Genomic DNA, 22,516 nt, shown 5'->3' on the forward strand with positions numbered 1-22,516 from the left:
CTTGTGTTAGGCCCCTTGTGGTTTATTCAAGAGAGAGGCCAATTGTTCCTCTAAGAGATACTCACCCTTGAGGTCTCCCTGGAACTTTCTGTCATTCTGTAGCTTCAATAAATCTTAGCTTCAAAATTAACTGCCACGGTTAGAGTCCTCATTGCATTATTCAGTAAGGAAATCAAAAGCCCAATTCCACCAGATGGTAACAGTAGGATTCCCAGGAGTACAAGTAGAAGATATGAACGAGACATTTGTGTCTGATATTCATCTTTAGAAGCTTCTGGCCCAGTGGCAGGATGACAGTATATGCACATTTAAGAATGGTTCCATTGGAAAGGTATGTTTTTGAAAATTATTTATTAAACAACTAGTATATCCATAATTATTACTCATGTTAGATGTATGCTAAAAGAAATAAATACCATACCCAGCTTCAACGACCTACAATACTTTGGTATGAAAGCATACACATATGCATTAAGAATAATTGAATAATAATAATTGAATAATAACTGAATAATTGAAAAGTCAATTTAAAATGATTGCAAATTGAGGCCTCCCTGGTGGTGCAAGGGATTAAGCAATGCACTATGAAGCAATCAGCAGCCAATGCAGCACAAGTTCGACCCCCGGCCAGGGAGCAACCCACATGGAGCAGCGGACCTCTCCTGACTCGCCCACTGCTCCCCTCAGCAGTGTATTTCAGTCAGTCTGCCTGTTCTGTTCCCCGCTCTGTCTCTGGTGAATCCTCTCACCCCCCTGTATCTCTGGCCTATACCCCAGCTCCTGTATGCATAAATAAATAAATCTTTAAAAAAACTGCTAATTGCAGCACAGGCTAATTTGGAGCACTGAGGTTAAATCAACAGGTTAGTAGGAATGAAAAAGCAATTGAGGAACACCCTTCAGAGATCTGGAAGGTAATGAGGGACAAAGACCACAAATAGGAAAAAGAAAAGGATTTCAGATGGGAAGCACAATTGATGAGGCTCTAACATAGAGCATAAATTTTAAAAGTAGATACTGAAGGCCATAGCCAAGAAAAAGACAATATTATCAGTGACTTGGGGAAGATTTTATGTAAATGGTGAGATGAATGTAGAACAAGGAAGATGCAACCTTTATCCTTAAGAAGCACAGAACCTAATGATGGGATGAATAAGATCAATTTTTTGATATTGAAAAAAAAGAAATCTACAAGTAAATAAAGTGTGTCATTCTTACTTTCCCATTAGTGAGGAAGGATTGCAATGTTATCGCACTCTCCAACCTTCACATCCCAGCAGAACATTTGGGTAATGGTCCATGGTTCTAAGAGGAGACCAGGGTGAACATCTTTCTTATAAAGAAAGCTTAACTCAAAATTCTTTGTTCTGTCTTGGAGAACGATGCCTTACGGAGCTCACTGAGCGACACCTGAGTGCTTCTCTCTACTGTGAGTTCGCTGGTGATAATTAAAAGTTGAACGCTGACTGAAGGCTTTGCCACACTCAATACATTCATAAGGTTTCTCTCCAGTGTGAACTCTCTGGTGTACAGTGAGTTGTGAGCTGTCACTAAAGGCTTTCCCACAGTCATTGCATTTATAGGGTTTTTCCCCAGTGTGGGTTCTCTGGTGGACCATAAGGCTAGAATTATGACTGAAGACCTTCCCACACTCATTACATTCATAAGGTTTCTCACCAGTATGAATTCTCTGGTGTATGATGAGGTATGAGTTTTGATTGAAGGATCTTCCACACTCATTGCATTTATAGGGCTTTTCACTTGTGTGAAGTCTCTGATGTCGAATAAGACATTTGCTCAGGCCGAACGCCTTCCCACACTCATTACATGCAAAAGGCTTCTCTCCAGTATGAATTCGCTTGTGGTCAACAAGTTGAGAGTTCTGATTAAAGGCTTTCCCACACTCGCTACATTTATACGGTTTCTTTCCGGTGTGAAGGCTCTGATGTCGAATAAGACATTTACTCCGACTGAAGGCCTTGCCACACTCATTACACTCATAAGGCTTCTCTCCAGTGTGGATTCTCTGATGGTCAGTTAGATTTCTATTAGAACAGAAAGCTTTCCCACACTCATTACACTTGTAAGGTTTCTTACCAGTATGAAGCACCTGATGTCGTATGAGATTTTTATTCCGACTAAAGGCTGCTCCACACTCATTGCATTCATATGGTTTCTCCCCAGTATGGGTTCTCTGATGGTCAAACAGTTTGGAACTCTCATTGAAAGCTTTTCCACATTCATTACATTTATATGGTTTCTCCCCATTATGGAGTCTCTGGTGTTGAATGAGGTGGGAGCTGTGCCGATAGGTCTTCCCACACTCTCCGCATTCATAGGGCTTTTCCCCTGTGTGGGTTCTCAGATGAACTATGAGCTGAGAGGTCTGCCTGAAGGTCTTACCACACTCATTACATTCGTAAGGTTTCTCTCCAGTGTGGATTCTCTGATGACCGATGAGGTGTGAACTCCAATTAAAGGCTTTGCCACATTCATCACATTGATAGAATTTCTGTCTCTTCAAAACTCCTTGATGTTCTGTAGGACTGGAGGACACATCTGGATGTTCTACAGGATCCTTATATTCATCCCATCCATCTTTTGTGGATTTTTTATCCTCATGTATTATTTCCAAGAAATCACTTCCCAGAGTGCTCCCTTCCTCATCTGAGGGCTGGCCTTCCCGCTTGTCTAAAGCATCTTCACAGGCATCTCTAGACTCTGGTTCTTCAGGAATCACCCCATAGACTCCTCCTGATGTTCTACCACATGACTCTGATCCATTAGAAATGTTCTGCTTGGAAGGTAACTCTGACCTCTCCATCCTGTTCTCACCTGCTGCCAAAAGAAAGAAACAACCTTATTTCTTTCAAGTCCTGTTGAAAATCATTGGGAGTCTATATATCTGAGTCTATGTATCTGAAAAAACAAAAAACTTCACACTATGGATAAGGAATGAGGTGACACCTTGAAAACAGGAGAGACAATGGGAAAAAGCTCATTATTTTACTGCACAAAGGCAAAGAGGGGGAAGATGATCTGAAGAGGAGGGTGGAAGAAGTGCTAACAAAACAGACAAATATTGAGCTAGTATAGCCAAGTGAGAGGGACAACTAGAAGACACGAGACAAGATTGTAAAAAATGGCATGATCTGGGGCCTCCCTGGTAGCGCAAGGGGTTAAGCACAGCACTGTGAAGCTATCTGCAGCCTCTGCAGCACAAGTTCAATCCCCAGCCAGCCAGGGAGCTACCCACATGGTGCAGCAGACCTCTCCTTTCTTGCCCGCTGCTCCCCTCAGCAATGTATTTCAGTCATTCTGCCTGTTCTGCTCCCCACTCTCTCTCTGGTGAATCCTCTAACCCTCCCCTGCCCCCAAACCTCTGGCCTGTACCCCAGTTCTTGCATGTATAAATAAATAAATCTTTTTTAAAAAATGGCATGATCCTACAGCATCACTTAAATGCTGTGTCTCCTTATAAAATGATAAATTCTAAGCTCCTTTCAAACCATAACTCTGTGTGGCTCTATGGCTTACAGATAAAATGTTGGAGAGAGAGAGTGGTAGCAAATATCTCAATTCAAAAATGAGAAACTGTGGGTAAACATAATTAGGGAAACATGTACAAAAAAGAGGAATTCTGATATGACAGCATTGTGACAACATTTGGATAAGCCATAGGCTTATGAATGCTGAGAAAGAGTAGTGAAGGGAACCCAAGAAGTACACTGAAAGTGGGGATCCACTATCACCTAGAGCCTGAACCTGTAGAAGGCAGTGTTGCACTCCTATGAAAACCAAGAGGGGCATTTATTTCAACTTTTGAAGTAAAAATCAAAGTATGTTTATGGTATCTTGATAATGTAGAGTGATAAGGAAACAGTTGAATATTTGCTTATGAATTTTGGAACCTTTGACCACAAAAGCCGGGAGAAAGCAGAGTAATCAAGGTCATAGATAAACATACAAAAAAGTTGATTCCCTTCAGTCATATCTTAACAAGGGTGATAAGCCATCACAGCATTTTACCATATGGAATGTAAAGATACCTGGTTTCTTGCCTCCTACTCACACCTTCATCAGAGTAGGCTATTATCCTGGATGTGTCAATCACAGAACCTCCCTTACCCCCAGAACCTCCAAGGAAAGTAACCCATCCCAGTCTTTGCAGACAGGAAAGCTGAGGCAGCCATGTTTGTGCCTAAACCTAAGCTCACCCCACAATGAAACACAGATCACTCAACCAAGGCAAGGCCCTAGACCCAAGTGTAACTATGTGTACATTAGTTAATCACCAACCACTTCTGTGGTCAGGATAAAGGTTCTGCCAAGAAATGACACTTAATGGCTGAACCACCCTTGGAGTGCCTATAAGTAAATTCTGAACTGTAAGAGATGCAAAATGAGGGAAATTACAGTACAAGCAGGAGTTAAATATGAACTGATATATGGAGAGAAGCAAAATCACTCAGTCACAGGAAGCAGAAAATATGTGGGAACAGAAAGTCTAATTAGGGAGGAGTGATTAGGGGGATAAAAGATAGAGAATAAAAGGGGGGAAACAGATACATAGGACACAACTGCATTACATGTGCAGTTAAAATATTATTTGTCTTTACTGTTAAGGCTTCCATAATCTCTATTGCCGCAAGGCTATTTCCTAAATTCTGGTCTAGTGGGTTGGTGTGTACAACTTTTCCATTTCTTTAGCATTACTGTACATAACATTGCTGATTATTACAATTACAAATGGATTGTTCTATTCCTTACAACTATAAACTCTAAACCATCCTAGGTCAATGATTAACATAGTGATCATTAATCCGTTATCAATAGATAACTGATAAAGCTGATGAAAAATACAGAAAGGGTCACTAAATCTTTCTTTTTACTTTGTCAATGTTTACAATTTCTCATGTTAAAAAATTTAAAAGAAAAAGAATATAGCAACAAAAAGGTAAAGAAAGCAGACTCCACATTACAGGGAACCAAAACCATTACCCAATAAAGCCAAATGGAATGCTGCAGACACCTGGAATGACAAGCTTTTACTGCTCAGGGACATTCCCAGCCTGAAGGCCAGAGTCATCAGGGCTACCAAGGGCACAGGGGAAGGACCCCAGAGGGCAATGGACTCGGGCAGGGAGAGAAGCTGGGATGTGACAGAGTAAAGAACAAGTCCAAGGCAAAAATGGAGTCCATGAACTCAGCAGGCAGGACCCAGTCCAGGGAAAGGCTGGAAAGGCTGGAAGGCCGCAGGCTGAGACAGGAGCAGTCTCCTGTTTCCCACAGCCCTGAGGAAGAGCTGCAGCTAGGCCTGAGCCACGGCCTTGGGAACTCAGCAGAGACACAGAGAACCAGGCCTGACCATCTGAGGCACAGCAGCTGCTGCTTGGTCTCCTAAGTCCCCAGCTTGGGGAAGGGCAGGCTCTAGGGAAGCACAGTGAGCTGAGGGAGGAAAGAAAGCTGTGAGTGGGACAAGCCCTGTCCTTGTTCCTGTAAGGTCTGTGTCCCCAGAGAGTGTGTGCAGAACCAGGGAGCTGCACACACTGCACACTCTCATCCCTTTTCCCCAGAGTACCCAGCATGCTGTGAACTTCCCTGGGGCACCTAAAGCAGTCCCTGGCCAAACTGAGTCCTCCCAGTCCTCAAACCTCTCCCAGGAGGAGCCTTCAGCCTCTCTCAAGGAAGCAACACTTCCCACCACTTTCTCTCTCCCGTGCACCAGCCTAATCTGATTTTTCTCTCACCTATCTGGCCCCATGTTACCCGGTTTCTCTTCCTTCTGCACTAGCATTAATGGAGACTCCAGTCGTTCCAATCTCATTGGCTCCTTTTCCTGTCAGAGGTCGCCCACTGCTCTAATGCTGCACCCACTGTACCTAGTTCTCTTCACCCGTATCACAAGCATCCAGGTGCCTACTGGACATCTCACATGGTGGTCCACAGTATCACTGTCTACAATGCATATTCTGACCATTTACTTTCCTATTTCCCAGGATCTGTAAATGGTTTCCAGACATCAACTTACTTTTTTTTAATCCTTTTTTTTTTAAAGATTTATGTTATTTATATGAGCACTGGGGTACAGGCCAGAGGCGCAGGAGGGTGAGAGAAACCACCAGAGACAGAGTGGGGAGCAGAACAGGCAGAAGGGCAGAAATACACAGCTGAGGGGAGCAGCGGGCGAGACAGGAGAGGTCTGCCACGCCATGTGGGAATCTTCCTGGCCAGCCAGGAATTGAACTGGCACCGCGGAGGCTGCAGACAGCCTCACAGCACTGCACTCAACCCGCTGCACCACCAGGGAGGCCCCAGACATCAACTAAATTCCTTCTTTCCTTTCTTCAAACTCACAACCTTCTGCTCTTCCTATCAATGCAAGATTCAACATAACCATATTAGAATCCCAAGGCTCTTTGTAAATATCAAGCTGATAATAAATTCATATTAAACTCAAGAGTTCCAATACAGTCATAAGAATCTTGAAAAATAAAAAATAACTTGGAACTTATATAAATATTTCAAACCTAAATTTACAATTTTCTATACAAAGCAGCAGCGTACTAAAGAACACTGACATCGGTGAAACAGATTAAGACCAGAAATAAAACTTTAAGTCCACAGTCAGCTTTTTTTCAAAAGTGGGACCTTCCAAATCCCACAACTCTGAAGCAAATTTGAAGAAATCACTACCTCCAGCCATGACATAAGCCAGAAGCCCACACACCCTCCATTCCCTAGACACCAACACCTGGTCAGTGTCTCCTTGACTCACAAGCCCACCCAACACTGTCAAAATACACGCAACTATGAGCGGCTGGGAGAGGCACAGCAGCAAATACGCCTCATGCAGCTGAAGGAAGACACTGCAGCCTGCTCCAAGGGCCACACAGAGACCAGCAGAGAACTGCACTGGGGGCCGTGCACGCGGACGAGGCTGCCAGAGTTCTGACAGAGAAATGAAGCGCCGTGGTGGATAAGGGGTATGGGGAAGAATAAGTGCTCAGAGAACACGAAAGCAAAGGAAAATGAGAGAAGTGATAAAGTACTGAAGGCTTATAACAGAGCCAGGAAGACAAAACGCAACACAGGAAGACTGAAGAGGAACAGGCACTTCAGGGGCAAAGGGGGGCAGGCTGCAGTCTTGCTGAGCTCCAGCAGCACAAACAGGAAGCAGAAACAACCGCTCAGGAGGAGGCTGAAAGGGAGAGACTTGCACCTGCAGAACAGACTGGAGAAGAGAAGCAAACCTGAAGGATGGAAGAACTAGAATGCCTCTCAGGGTGAAGAGAATCTGGCAGTGAGGCTAAAGCCAATGCACTTGAGTCCAGAGGGAGATCTTTTGAGGAAAAGCATCCAGCAGGAAGTATAAATGACCCTGCCCTATGTCAGCAAATTGAGAAAGACCCACAGCGAAGTTACCACCGAAGGAAGCCTCCAAACTGGCATGATCAGAAGCAGTCGCCGCGGAAATGTCCAAAGAGGTCAGTGCGGTATTTGCAAAGAAGCAGAGAACAACCACAAATAAAAATGAGGGCCCCTGCCGGCATATGGCAAAGGCGTCCAGGCCTTCTGTCAAAGAAAGGGTTAGCCCAGCCCCTGCAACCAACAACACAGAGAAAGTTAAAGACCTCTGGGGCTTTCGAATGCTGAATGAAAGAGTCAGAACAGAGGGAAGAGACAGGGACCCATGAGCTGAACCTGCCCAATTAAAGGCAGGCATCCTAGCGCTCAGGATTCCTCTGAAGTTCCAACTAGCTTTTGAAGACAGAAGAAAAGCTTCATTTATCAACCTGGGCCCCGGGGCCCAGCAATCTGCACTGGAGCAGGTCTTCTCTCTCTCTCTACTGATTACAAAGAAAAGGCAATAACTTTACAGTAGATGGAGATGAAGATCACAAGTAATAAGACACATATGCCATGGGCCTCCCCGGTGGCACAGCAGTTGAGCGCTGGGTTGCGAAGCTGCCCGCAGCCTCTGCAGCACCGGTTTGATCCCTGGCTGCTCCCCGGCCACAGCCACCGGAGGAGGGTCCCACATGGCGCGCAGACCTCCTGCCGCCCGCTGCTCCCCTCAGCAGTGTACTTCGGTCCTTCTGCCTGCTCTGCTCCCTGCTCTGGCTCTGGTGAATTCTCTCACCCTCCCGCACTTCTGACTGTACCCAGTGCTTGTATAAATAAATAAATAAATCTTTAAAAAAAAAAAAAAAGGACATATGCCATCAACATCACTCTCATGCCAAGCTGGGGGGAAACATCTGACAAAACCAAATTGAGGCTCATTCAAAAAATATAAAAGCATCAAGATCATGAAAAACAAGGAGAGGCTGTCACAGACTGAAGGAGATTAAGGAGGGGTGCCAGCTAAATGGAACAAGGGGCTCCAGATTGGATCCTGGAACAGAAAAAGGACATTAGTGGAAAACTGATGACTGAGTAAAGTCAACAGTTTAACTATAGTACTGTTCCACTGTAAATTTCTTAAGCTGGATGACTGTCCTATGGTGATAGGTGGAGATACTAACTTTTTGGCAAGTGGGGAAAGAGCCTAAGGGAATGCTGTTAAGTATACAATTATTCAAAATACAAAGGCTTTAGAGTAAAGCAGTTTGAGCTGTTATCATTCTCATTCTATTTTAGATGTTAAGGATTAATTGGCAACCAAGGATATTAAAGTCTGTCAAATCTTCTCTCCAGTTTGGATTCATTCTTTCATTAATTCAACCAATATTTATTGAGCACCTACTACTGTACTGCAGGTATGAAAGTCTCAGGAGTAAATAGAGAGCGCTATAACAGATGATGAAATAAATAAAATATATGGCACGCTAGACAGTTAGGGTGATATAGTCTATCAAAACCAAGAAGGAGACCTAGTGGTCTCAGTTCAAGGAAGGAAAAGTACAAGTTCAAGAATTCAAGCTTTGGGCCTCCCCAGTGGCGCAGCGGTTGAACGCTGGGTTGCGAAGCTCCCTGTGGCCTCTGCAGCGCCTGTTCGATCCCCAGCTGCTCCCCCGCCACCGGAGGAGGGTCCCACATGGCGTGCAGACCTCTCCTGCCGCCCGCTGCTCCCCTCAGCAGTGTCCTTCGGTCCTTCTGCCTGCTCTGCTCCCCGCTCTGGCTCTGGTGAATTCTCTCACCCTCCCGCGCTTCTGACTCTACCCAGTGCATGTATAAACAAATAAACAAATAAACAAACAAACAAATAAATAAATAAAAATACATGCCTCTTTAAAAAAAATAAAAAAAGAATTCATGCTTGGAGAACTTGTCTTGATTCACCTGAGGGAGCTCACATTGTTACTAACATTACAATATAGAGACTGGGGCCTCCCTGGTGGCCAAGGCGTTGAATGCAGTGGCCTGAATTCGATACACCCACCCCCCAAACCACCAGGGAGCTAACCCACATGTGCCACAGCAGATCTTTCCTGTCTCACCCATCACTCCCCTCGGCAGTGTTTCAGTAAATCTGCCTGTTCTGCTCCCCACTCTATCTCTGGTGAATCTTCTCACACACAAACCCCCCACACCGCTGCCCTACTCCCCAGTTCTTCTACGCATAAATACATAAACAGTCCTTTTAAAAAATAGTAATACTGTATAGAGACTGCAAAATTATGAAAGTTAAATATGATTTCACTCTCAAGCAACTAACTCTGGCATCCCAGAAGGCTTAGGCACCAATACCTCCTTGGATACCAGAATCCCAGAAAACTTAATGGAGGTAGAGCCCATATATTTCACATTATTTCATGTGTCTATTTTCCCTTTTAAGTACATATTGAATTTTATCTTCAAAACATTCCCAAATTTGTCTGCATAGCATTAGCATTCATATAACAGCTAAGAAAAGCCTCATCATTACTTCGTGGATAGCACAGATACACATGTGTGCAAGAGCTGGAAGTTTCCTGAAATTCTTTCATCAAATTACAGCTAAATGGGCCTCCCTGGTGGTGCAAGGGGGTAAGCACAGCACTGTGAAGCTATCTGCGGTTCCCCCCTGCCAGTCACAGAGCAGCCTACATAGTGCAGCAGATCTCACCTGTCTTGCTGCTGCTCCCCTCAGCAGTGTGTTTCAGTGGATCTGCCTGTTCTGTTCCCTAATCTGTCTCTGGTGGGTCCTTTCACCCCCCTCCCGCACCTCTGGCCTGTACCCCAGCTCTTGTATACAGAAATAAATAAATCTTAAAAAAAAAATTACAGCGAAAACCACTTGCTGACACTTTCTTGCAAAACAACCAAACCAGTATTAATGGGTTTTCAGGACTGCATTACCAAAAGTTTGAAAACGGATGGTGTTCTCATCTGACCACTGCTTTTAATTTAGAAGGAGAGCATACTAGATTCCTTAGATCCATACAAGTCAGAGGATAGTAGTATGGTTTTAGAGACAAAAGCTGTACCTTATGTTTCAACACTGTATTTTATATACTCCTTTTTCATTTTGAAAACAAAAACAATCACTCCAAAAAACAAATGTGCTATTTCCCCTACAAATGTATTTGCTTAGCAGTTACTGCTTCATGCAATGTGTAGGATGGGGGAAAAAACCTAGAGACAAATGTTTCTTTCAATTTTACCTGCCTGGGGTTAAATGCTAGCACCAATTTAGCCAATGCATAAATAAATGTGTTCTGCAAGCTGAATATTATAATTTTCAAAATGTAACAGTATGGATATACTTAGTGCCACTAAATTGTACACTTTTCAATGGTTAGAAGAGTAAATGTTTTTATATCACATCGGATGTAAATTCTTATGTATGTATATTTATCACAACATTGTTATTTTCACAGTAATGCTTTCTAAAAGTAATAGGATAATTCGTTTCCTATAAAATGGTATGCATTTTAGTTGCATAATTATGCACACATTTTTAAATGTTGGGAAGCCATCGGAGGAAAAAATTTATGGATTGCAGCTACTATTATTTTTCTTACGCTCAAGCGCGCCGTGTAATGGTTTGTAACTAGTTTCCTCTGCTTAAGAGGTGATGAGCAGTTACTCCAAATTCTCTGTACGTGGGCGCCCCGGGGTGCGAGAAGCTGGCGGATCAGAGTCAGACTAATCGGCTCAACGTGAGCCTTCAGGCTGGGTCTCCCCAAAAAAACCCGCGCCCTCCGATTACCCAGCTCCGATTACCGGCACCCGGCCCAAGCAGCTCACCCACTCCGCGGCCGCCCCACCGGGACTCCCGAAGCCACTCCGCCGCCCGGCGCCGCCGGACTCGCAGCCAGCCCTGGGCGCGCACGCGCGTCGCCGCCGGCCGCGGAGGTCTCTCTAGGAAATTGGGAGGGCCAACATCTTGCCTTCTCCCCAGCCCAAAGCCAGGCTGTCAGGTCTCTGAGCCTAGCCTGTAGGCTGGTTCCCAAACCCCTCACATTCCCAACCCTCAGCTGAACTCCCACCCTGCTGCACTCGGCGAAGCCAATCTGGGCGGGCCCCAGAGTTCCTTCATCTCGGAACAGTCTTCCCAAATCCCTCCCTATGTGTGTGCAGAGCTGCCCTATAGGTTTCCTTCCCCTAGGAATGAATAGGAGCCAAAGCAGCAAGAACAGGGGCCTCCCTGGTGGCACAAAGGGTTAAGATGCAACCTATGAAGCAATCCTCAGCCACTGCAGCACGAGTTCGATTCCCGGCCGGGGAGCTACCCACATGGCGCAGCAGACCTCTCCTGACTCGCCCGCTGCTCCCCTCAGCAGTGTATTTCACTCAGTCTGCCTGTTCTTTTCTCCACTCTGTCTCTGGTGAATCCTGTTACCTCCACACCTCTGGCCTGTACCCCAGCTCTTATATGCATAAATAAATAAATCTTTAAAAAAAATTCTAAAAAACAAAAAACAAAAACAAAGCAGCAAGAACAACAAAGGAGAAGATGAACAACTGGGACTACATCAAAGTACGGTCTGTACAGTAAAAGAAACAATAAAAAAGAAGAGACAACCTCCTGAATGAGAGAAAATATTTTCACACCATCCATCTGACAAGGCGCTGCTATGGAAGATATACAAAAAACTTATACAACTCAACAAAAAAAAAAAAAGAAAGAAAGAAACAACCCTATCAAATAATGGGTAGAAGAGCTAAATAGGCACTTCTCCAAAGAAGGCATGCAGATGGCAAACAGACATGAAAATAATGTTTATCATCACTTATCATCAGGGAAATGCAGATCAAAACCACAATGAGATACCGCCTCACACATGTGAGAATGGCCCATATTAAAAACAAAAACAAGTGCTGGAGAGGGTGTGGAGAAAAAGGAGAGGGTGTGGAGAAAAAGGAACACTCTTACATTATTTGTGGGAATATAGACTGGTCCAGCTCCCAAGAAAAGATGTGTGAAGGTTCTTCAAAACACTAAAAATGGGGCCTCCCCGGTGGCGCAGTGGTTGAGCGCTGGGTTGCGAAGCTGCCCACAGCCTATGCGGCACCGGTTCCATCCCCGGCTGCTCCCCGGCCACCGGAGGAGGGTCCCACATGGCGCGCAGACCTCTCCTGCCGCCTGCTGCTCCCCTCAGCAGTGTCCTTCGGTCCTTCTGCCTGCTCTGCTCCCTGCTCTGGTGAATTTTCTCACCCTCCCGCGCTTCTGACTGTGCCCAGTGCTTGTACGTATAAACAAACAAACAACAAACAAACAAATAAATAAATAAATCTTTAAAAAAAAACACTAAAAATGGATCTACGATATGATCTAGCAATTCCACTCCTAGGTAACTACCTAAAGAGCACAAACACACTAATGTGAAAGAAAACCTGCACTCCTATGTTCATTGCAGCATGATTTACAATAGCCAAAATATGAAAACAACCTAAATGCCCCCAAAATAGATGAGTGGATCAAGAAGACATGGTATATATACACAATGGAATATTACTCAGTGATCCAAAAAGTGGCAATCCATCACATGTTCTTCTGTTCTCACTTGGTTCAGGCCATCAGCTGCTTCTGTGTCTACTGTAATACAGTGTCTGACACATTTTTCTTGAATAGTTTTGATATTTAACTTGACTAAGGAGACTGCAGGCTAATTTCATTTCTGATGGATTTGCCATGTGGTAAATATATTCCCATGAGCCTTTGAATATCAGTGTCTTTGAATACCAGAAACTCCTATACATCTTCTATTTCTTTTTTTTTAAGATTTATTTTTATTTATTTATTTATTTATACAAGCACTGGGTACAGTCAGAAGTGCGGGAGGGTGAGAGAATTCACCAGAGCCAGAGCGGGGAGCAGAGCAGGCAGAAGGACCGAAGGACACTGCTGAGGGGAGCAGCGGGGTGGCAGGAGAGGTCTGCGCGCCATGTGGGACCCTCCTCCGGTGGCGGGGGAGCAGCTGGGGATCGAACCGGCGCCGCAGAGGCTGCAGGCAGCTTCGCAACCCAGCGCTCAACCGCTGCGCCACCGGGGAGGCCCTATATCTTCTATTTCTTACTGCACATTTCACTTGGATCTCCCTCACCACTTTAAACTCCATGTTTAAAATTCATCTTCTTTTCCTATAAAATCAGTGGTCTTTCCTTGTGCCACAGTTCAGACTTCAGCATTTTCACAGCTACCTGCCATAATTGTGAGTCCTTCCCTCCCTCCCTCCCGCCCATTATCCCTTGAGATTGTCTCCTGCATCCTCCCTTTGTTTCCCACGACCCCAGTTCAGACAATAGTTGTCTCATGTTTACTCTATGACATTTACTTCCTACTAAGAGTTTTCTCACTCAGTTTTTTTTTTTACTGTACCAAAGAGCAGGAAGAGAGGGACATAGGTAAGATGAAAAATATATGATGAAAACAAAAATTTCAAATCGTCCTATTTCTCTGCAAAGCGGTTTCCTAAAAATTTCTCATATAGTTGTCTTTTTCTGTCCAGTAGGAGGCGCTTCTAATCCTGTTTGTGATTGCATTCTCAGGACCCTGGACAGTACCTGGTATAGCGTAAACGCTCAATAAATATGTGTTGAAAGATTGTCAAACTTACAAGCACCTCTGCACCTATCAGCACAGTTTTAAAATATACAAGGTAAACACAGAGTGAGAGATCAATCCATTTCCCTAGGAAACATGTCAAGCAAACAGCAAAAACAAGAAAGTACTTTTCCTCCCAATGAAAAGTTAATGAGGGAGGGCCTCCCCGGTGGCGCAGCGGTTGAGCGCTGGGTTGCGAAGCTGCCTGTGGCCTCTGCGGCGCCGGTTTGATCCCCGGCTGCTCCCCGGCCACCGGAGGAGGATCCCACATGGTGCGCAGACCTCTCCTGCCACCCGCTGCTCCCCTCAGCAGTGTACTTCGGTCCTTCTGCCTGCTCTGCTCCCCACTCTGGCTCTGGTGAATTCTCTCACCCTCCCGCGCTTCTGACTGTACCCAGTGCATGTATAAACAAAACAAACAAACAAATATAATAAATAAATAAATAAAAACATGCCTCTATAAAAAAAACTATTAAAAAATAAATAAAATTAAATTAAAAAAAAGTTAATGAGGGATTTTTACCAGCTATATTTCTTGAATTAAAAAATTAACATGCATTGCTTATACAAAAGGTATTAAGGTTAAAACAGATAAAATATACCTGTGACTAGAGAAGTTTTCCCAGAAAGAGGGTGAGACACCAAAACTCTTCATTCACTTCCTCCCCAGAGCTTCTAGATTTCCCTCTCACCCACTTACACATGTGGGAAATCAAAAACCTTCAGTGAGTGACCTTTGGCCACATCTTTTCAAAAGTGAGTGTCACCTGAAATGGATGCAGAAGGGCACACGGATTATATATAGCTAACCTAGAGATCACATCATTGTCTTTTCTTAACTCTCTACAGCTTACAAGAGGAAATAACATGAACTGAAATAATCTCTCTCTCTCTCTCTCTCTCTCTCTCTCTCCTCTCTCTCTCTCTCTCTCTCTCTCTCTCTCTCTCTCTCTCTCTCTCTCTCTCTCTCTCTCTCTCTCATCTCTGAACATTTGTTTGTGTTTGCCCCTCTCCTCCTATACATGTCTAAATTCTACTTCAAGGCCCACCTCAATGCTGTTGGCTTTCAGGCTGCATCTGGTACTTTTCAAGATCAATCCCTCCCTTGGTTTACTGAACTTCTCTTATGCCAAGAATTACATATTGACATTGTTAGTCACTGGTATCTGCCTGCCCTTTGACTTTGACATTTCCAAGGTCCAGCTCTTACTCCCCTGTCTCCCTCCTACAGTCCGAAGTTTCTTGCATAGAAGGATATAAAATCAACATGCAAAAGTCAGTAGCCTTCCTATACACAAACAATAAATCTGAAGAAGAAGAAATAAAAAAAAATCCCTTTTATTATTGAAACAAAAAAAATCAAATACTTGGGAATAAATCTAACAAAAGAGGTAAAGGACCTATACAAAGAAAACTATAAAGCACTGTTAAAAGAAATAGAAGAAGACACAAGGAAATGGAAAGACATCCCCTGCTCATGGATTGGAAGAATAAACATTATTAAAATGGCCATCCTACCAAAAGCAATATACAGATTCAATGCTATTCCAATCAAAATTTCAATGTCATTCTTCAAAGAAATAGAACAATTATTGATGAAATTCATATGGAATCACCAAAAACCCCAAATAGCCAAAGCTCTCCTGAAAAAAAAAGAAGGGAATGGAGGCATCACACTCCCAGATTTCAAACTATACTACAAAGCCATAATCATCAAAACTGCATGGTATTGGAACAAGAACAGACACACAGACCAATGGAATCGAATAGAAAATCCAGAAATAAACCCACAGATTTATGGACAACTAATCTTTGACAAAGGAGCAAAGAATATGCATTGGAGCAAAGAAAGTTTGTTCAATAAATGGTGCTGGGAAAACTGGGTCGCTACATGCAAAAGAATGAAGCTTGACTACTACCTAACACCATGCACAAAAACCAACTCAAAATGGATTAAAGAACTAGACATAAGACCTGAAACCATAAAATACATAGAAGGAAACATAGGCGAAACACTACATGATATGCACATCAAAGACATCTTTATAGACACATGACCCAAAGCAATGATAGTGAAGGCAAAGATAAACAGCTGGAACTACATCAAATTAAAGAGCTTCTGCACAGCAAAAGAGACAATAACAAAAACAAAGAGAAATCCCACTGACTGCGAGAACATTTTTGCACACAACACTAATGATAAAGGACTGACCACAAAAATCAATAAAGAGCTGATGAGACTCAACAAAAACAAAGAAAATAATCCAGTCAAAAAATGGGCAGAAGAGCTAAAAAACTTCTCTGAAGAGGAAATGCAAATGGCCAATAGGCATATGAAAAAAAGTTCAACATCACTTGTAATCAGGGAAGTGCAAATCAAAACTACCATGAGATACCATCTTATACCAGTGAGAATGGCACATATTAAAAAAACTAGCAACAACAAATGTTGGCGAGGTTGTGGAGAAAAAGGAACTCTCCTGCACTGCCGGTGGGAGTGCAAACTAGTCCAACCACTATGGAGAGCTGTGTAGAGATTTCTTGACCTACTAAACATAGAGCTTCCATATGATTCAGCAATTCCACTCCTAGGTATTTACCCAAAGGACACAGAAACATCAATTCCAAAGAACACCTGCACCCCTATGTTTATAGCAGCACTATTTACAATAGCTAAGCTTTGGAAACAACCCAAATGCCCAAAAATAGATGACTGGATCAAGCAGATGTGGTACATATACACCATGGAATATTAATCGGCATTCAAAAAAGATAAACACAAGCCATTTGCAGCAACATGGATGGCGCTGGAAGGGATCATGCTCAGTGAAATAAGCCAGAAAGAAAAAGAAAAATACCGGATGGTCTCACTCATAGCAGGAATCTAGAAAACTTAAATAAGGGACCAGGAAAAAGAATAACTATAAGAAAGAAAATATCAAAATCAACAAACAACTATGAACCAGAGACACTCTATGGGGGTTGGGGGGCAGGGAAAGGAGGGCTTGGGGTCAAAATAAGGGGGTTGTAATTGTATGGGGAATATAAAAATAAAATGTAAATTAAAAAAATGTTTCTTACATAGATATCTTTGTTATATCTATATAGTGCTTAATAGGACACATAATACTCCTGTCTCTGAGGGTAAGCACACATGGATTGTTTTTGGGGTTTTTGTTTGTGTGTTTTTGTATTTCACAAATTGTAAGACTCAGTAAATATATAACTTGTCCAAAGTCACAAATCCCAGCAAGTAAGTGGCAGAGCAAGGTTTACTGTATTCACAGACTAGAAATTCCAGAATATGCTTGAGATGCTTCTGTAATAAATTTGGATTTCAAATATGAGGTATATGAGTATTCCAAGAATACTCAGAATCTGAAAGACTACAACCTCAAGTTTGTTATTTCGAAGACCAAAACTGTGCTTTAGGAGAATCAAGACCCCAAACACTAGTTCAGAAAGAGACTCTAGAATGGGGGGCAGGAGACCTGGGTTCCTTTTCCACCAGCAGTCAACTCAGACACTTAAAGAACAGAGGAATGAATAAGGGCAAGAAAGACAGCACCTTGCGACTGAAAGCAGAGTGGGAGGTTCATAGACTTGAATCCAAGGTGACATCCTTGCCTTTCGGCCAGTAAAATGTTATTTGGCTAGCAGGATGTTTGCCAAGCCTCAGAATCGTCACCTGCAAACTGAAGATCCTGTTTTCACAGAGGTACTGTAAGTGCAAAGCAGCATAACATATATAATGGATGTTCCTAAGCATGAAACAGTTCTGAGAAATAACTCAGGCTTGTTTTCTAAATCCTTGTGTCTCCTGCATATGAAGTACCCAGAGCTGCAGGACAACCCATGAATTCCAGAGTTAACATTTGCCTCAGCCTTACAAGATTTCCTATTCGGGAGCCATAAATCTTTGAGGTCTTAATGAACCAATGGGCTACACTCAGTGTCAATATCAGGCACAGGCCAGGACCAAATAGCCAAGACCTCCCTGAATGGTTTTCAGATGTAGAGGGTTGCCTTAATATCAAGAGTGCACTCATTACACTCAGTGGGCAAAGACGGGTCCAATGGACCTTCTTCAAGATATTAAAATTTCTGATGCCTTTATTTCTGTCCTGACTTGTGCAGAGACATGAAGGACACATGTCAAATCCAAAAGTAGCCCCAAAATATGCTTGGGATATTACTGATCCTTGGACAACCCAGGAGACTTACTTTGAACCCTGTAAATGACCTACCTGTTGGTCTGTGAGAAAATATATACATAGTTAAGATACACAAATTATTAGAAAGTGGTTCCTCTTATCTTCTGCCCTTCTGTAATCGTCATTACAGATGATCATTCATGGTCATTACACCCAGAAATTGGGCCTCCAGGGCCTGCTTAATACCACTAGCAGTAGGAACCTCTTTACACCTGCTTCTATATGCAACACACTCTAAGATGAAGTCCCTGAGTAACACCTACCTCCCAGATACTAGACAACTACATCTAGATTATGTTGTCCCCATACTGGCCCTCTTTAGGGTACTAGAACATCCATGCTGAGACATGGGGCCTCTTGGAAGCGCTTGTTTCTTTCTCCTGGCGTGTAGACTCAGAAACAAGAACACCAACAATAGTGCATATAAATCATAGCTTAATAATTAACAGCAAATCATTATTTACTCTCTGTCCCCACTAATTTCTTTGTTTTAGTCCATTGTCTCAGCAGTCCAATGACGACAAAGCAGAACTGCTGCTGGCACACAGACAGGTCATACCCAGTTTGAGGCTGATGTGTCTTGAGAAGAATCCTGACCCTACTCAGACTTTGATCTCATTATAATAGTGAGACCTCCACCTCTGGGTGAGATCTGTCCTCCATTTTCTGAACATGTGCTGCAAGAAGAAACTAGTGCCACTACAGCAGCTGCACAAGGCTACTCCAAAACCTCCTCCCTTCTCCCTCCCTTGGCCCAACCCCAATGTAGCTTAATGAGATCCCTTGTGTTAGGTTTCCTGGGGCCTATGTAAGAGAGACACTGGTGTTCAGAGAACCACTCACCCTTGGGGTCGCCCTGGAGCTTTCTGTCACTCTATTGCTTTAACAAATCTCAGTTTCAATATCAATTACTTTTGTAGGAGGCCTCATTTCATTCTTGAGTGAGGAACTTAAGAATGCACTACTCCTGGTCCGTAACAATGCTGTATTAGGAAAGATGAATCAAATCTATAAACAGAAATATCACAGTCTTTTTGGTGGGCCTGTTTCTTCACAGAGATTGGATGAGCAAAGCTTGTGATGTCTGCTCATTTCTTGGAGACTCAGAGCGGGTTGAAAATGCCCCGGGCCATCACACATATTGTAACTGAATGAATGCTCAGGACAAATCAGGCCTTCTGCTCCGTCGTGTCAATATGTTACCCCATTCAGCACTGGTAGTCCTGTGCGGGACACGCTAGTCTCTGCCTTTGTCAGATGATAAAACAGCTTCAGAAATTGGCATCTTTCTCAAGGTTATCCGGAGGGGAAGGGGCAAAGGTGGGGATACGCGTGGGTCACAGGATTCGCATAGTCCGCAAGCTGGACACGCGCAACCTAAAACCTCACTTGAGGTGCCACTGCCGCTCCCAACGCGAGTAGCCTCACCTAGGAATCAAAGGTCCGCGAGCCCCAGGTTTCTCGCCAGTGCTCTCGGGGGCGCGCCCCCGGCCCCCACAGGCACTTCCGGGATCCCCAGGGATCCCGGAAGTGGGAATATCTCGCTTCCGGTTCAGCCATTGTTTTTGATTGTGTCGGCGGGCGTGGAGGTGTCGCGCTCCCAGGGGTTACCGCCACTGGACCCCGAGCGCTGGCTCGGCACGGGGAGAGGGACGCTGCCCGGAGCGGGGCCGCTAGGCCCGAACTACGGCCTCCCGCAGCCCACATCGCCGACGCCGGCCCGGCCCACGCTTGGCCCCGGCGGCTGCGGCGCGGACCCTGTGACGCCGAGACGCCGCGCGCAGTAGGGCCGCATCTCGGTCCCGCCGCCCCGACCGCCCTGCAGAGCGGCGCGGAACCTGGCACCTGCGGGGACAGCGATGAGCGAAGCAGACGTGGCCAGGTGAGCGGCGCCGCAGAAACCTGATCCAAGGCGAAGTATAGGTGTTTGCCCGGCCTTGCCCTGTAGGACAGTATGAAGCGTCGGAAGTGGCTCAGTCTCGGAATTTCCAACCTGGAGTGCTGACTTGGAGAGGCGGGCTGCCAAGTGAGAGAAACTGCAGGGCGTTCGAAACAGTAAGGGGGGTAGGAAAATGGCTTGATCTTGCTACAAGTGGTGTATCTCAGAACCGAGTTTGTAGATACTTAGTTCATCTTTGTGTTTTAAAGAAGCCGAGACCTAGAGAGACATAGCTACCAGGGTACTGAGATGTATGGTGAATTGGGAGCAGAGCGCAGGTGCTGATTTTCAGTTTTACAATATTTTAACTAGTTAAGAGTCTCCCCTCTACCCTCCCCTCCTCAGTATCAACTAAATAAGACGCTCATTTACAAAATATGTACCTCTGTATGCCATGTACCAGTGTTGTGCATAAAGATGACTGGGAACCAGCTCTGCGCTTTGAGTCCTCCCAGGAAGTGGGTGAGATTGTTCTGTGAACCACAAAACATTACAGCTTGAGAAGTGCTCTAGAGGAGGTTTGAATGAAAAAGGTGCCAGTGGACTCACTGAGGCAATAATCACACTTAATCCTGGAGAGATCAGGAAAGTAGATAGGAGTAGATAAAGGTCTGTGGTATTGTTCTGATTCCACTAGGTCTTTTAGTTTGGTGGCCATCCAGCAGTTTTGGGGGGTGCAGGTGTGGAGTTGTGCATAGGCTAGTTAAAACACATCTTATAACAAGAAGGACAGAGAGGGAAGACACCTTCTCTTTTCCTTTATGGAGCAGTCAGGGACCTTCAAGAGAAAATGGTGTTTGTACTGGGTCTTGACAGATAAGTAGCAGTTTGTCAAAAATTAAAAGGAAGGTGAAAAATCCAGACAAGGAAAGAGTATGTGTGACCTCTAGCTGTGTCGCTAGGGCTTTAGTTCCAAACTTTATCGTGTATTTCTCTAACAATACTAAGTAGAAGAGTTGTGAATGTACACTTCCAACATAGGTTTCTTTGTAGATTAAAGATAGAGTCTCCTGGGCCTCCCCGGTGGCGCAGTGGTTGAGCGCTGGGTTGCGAAGCTGCCCACGGCCTCTGCGGCGCCGGTTCGATCCCCGGCTGCTCCCCGGCCACCGGAGGAGGGTCCCACATGGCACGCGGACCTCTCCTGCCAACCGCTGCTCCCCTCAGCAGTGTACTTCGGTCCTTCTGCCTGCTCTGCTCCCCGCTCTGACTCTGGTGAATTCTCTCATCCTCCTGTGCTTTTGACTGTACCCAGTGCATGTATAAACAAAACAAACAAACAAACAAACAAATAAATAAAACATGCCTATATAAAAAAAATTAAAAAAAAATAAAATAAATAAAAATAAATATATTTTCAAAAGATAGAGTCTCCTTTACAAATGCCAGTGCACACTAAAAATACACATTGAATAGGTGTTAAATAATAAATTAGTGTTTCCTTTGCACCCTTTGGGTCACCTTGCACATCCCACATTTTGAGATCATTGTTGCCTTTCTAGCCTGATTACCTGGGGAGAGTTTTAGGTGGTTGTGGCTAGGATAGAGGCCGAAGGCCAGGTTGTGAAGGACTGTGAACACTAAATGTAGACTTTTAGGTTTTATCGTATAGGTAATGGGAGCCACGGAAAGTTTAAGAAGGGAAGTCACTTGGAGAGATGCCTAGAGAGACTGCCCTGGTTGGCTTTTTTCCTGGAGCTTTGCTGTTTAACTTTTGAGTGTCATCAGCCTGGGACTGAATACTTCCGGAATGGTGATTTCTCTCTTGATGTTTCTGTAGGTGATACTTCCATCACCCCATGCCCCCAACTCTGAAAAACAGCTCCTGAAACCTGAATTATAGACCTTCATTTCAGTCTGACAAACTGCTGCTGGGACGAGCTTTTCTTTGGGATCACAATGTCCAGCCAGAGCAGGGGAGCTTTAGGTCTCATCCCCAGGGGTGCTGATCTCCAGAAGCAGGTGGGGCGCCTGACTGTGAAGCAGGAGCCAGGGAGCCAGATCTGGGGGCAGAGCTACAGTCTCCAGAAGAACCACCCCCCTGTCTGTGAAATCTTCCGGCTACACTTCAGACAGTTATGTTACCACGAGATGTCTGGGCCACAGGAGACACTGAGCCGGCTCCGGGAGCTATGCCACTGGTGGCTGATGCCAGAGGTACACACCAAGGAGCAGATTCTGGAGCTGCTGGTATTGGAACAATTCCTGAGCATCCTGCCTGGAGAGCTCCAGACATGGGTGCAGCTGCATCACCCTGAAAGTGGTGAGGAGGCTGTGGCTGTGGTGGAGGATTTCCAGAGACATCTCAGTGGACCAGGACAGGTGAGTAGTCTACTCTAGAATAGCAGGTGGAACTATTTTCTAGTCCTTGGGTTAACCTGGTTCTTCATA

General features: G+C 44.5%; 2 protein-coding genes across 6 annotated transcripts in view; one reads left to right on the forward strand and one right to left on the reverse strand.

Moving 5' to 3' along the window:
* LOC119237580 (zinc finger protein 852-like) lies at nucleotides 1-20,786 on the reverse strand. Its single transcript, XM_037501563.2, has 5 exons — nucleotides 20,678-20,786; nucleotides 19,878-20,208; nucleotides 11,384-11,532; nucleotides 11,152-11,289; nucleotides 1-2,838 (listed from the first exon to the last, which is right to left on the reverse strand). The coding sequence occupies exons 1-5, from the start codon at nucleotides 20,784-20,786 to the stop codon at nucleotides 1,397-1,399; spliced, it is 2,169 nt and encodes a 722-aa protein (XP_037357460.1). The 3' UTR covers nucleotides 1-1,396.
* The window catches only part of LOC119258935 (zinc finger protein with KRAB and SCAN domains 7-like), a 12,610-nt gene continuing 10,062 nt past the window's right edge, over nucleotides 19,969-22,516 (forward strand). For 4 of the 5 annotated variants that reach the window (XM_037527397.2, XM_037527406.2, XM_037527383.2 and 1 more), the window contains exons 1-2: nucleotides 19,969-20,071; nucleotides 21,906-22,447. In XM_037527397.2, coding sequence (XP_037383294.1) covers nucleotides 22,025-22,447 — 423 coding nt within the window. In that variant the 5' untranslated portion in view covers nucleotides 19,969-20,071; nucleotides 21,906-22,024. The other variant, XM_037527391.2, reaches the window with a different exon arrangement.

This window comes from Talpa occidentalis, unplaced genomic scaffold (assembly GCF_014898055.3).
Source record: "Talpa occidentalis isolate TD23 unplaced genomic scaffold, MPIMG_talOcc4v2.1 talOcc4.10, whole genome shotgun sequence".
In the NCBI taxonomy this organism is placed as follows: Eukaryota; Metazoa; Chordata; class Mammalia; order Eulipotyphla; family Talpidae; genus Talpa; species Talpa occidentalis.

What these genes read in the sequence shown, in the direction of transcription:
- LOC119237580 (XM_037501563.2), bottom strand. Translation starts at nt 20,786, where the DNA reads ATGGCCACCAAACTAAAAGACCTAGTGGAATCAGAACAATACCACAGA. An exon ending in GATGTGGGCTGCGGGAGGCC is followed by an intron (nt 11,533 to 19,877) that starts GTAGTTCGGGCC and finishes ATTCATTCCTAG; the next exon opens with GGGAAGGAAACCTATAGGGC. An exon ending in GAGGGTTGGGAATGTGAGGG is followed by an intron (nt 11,290 to 11,383) that starts GTTTGGGAACCA and finishes CCAATTTCCTAG; the next exon opens with AGAGACCTCCGCGGCCGGCG.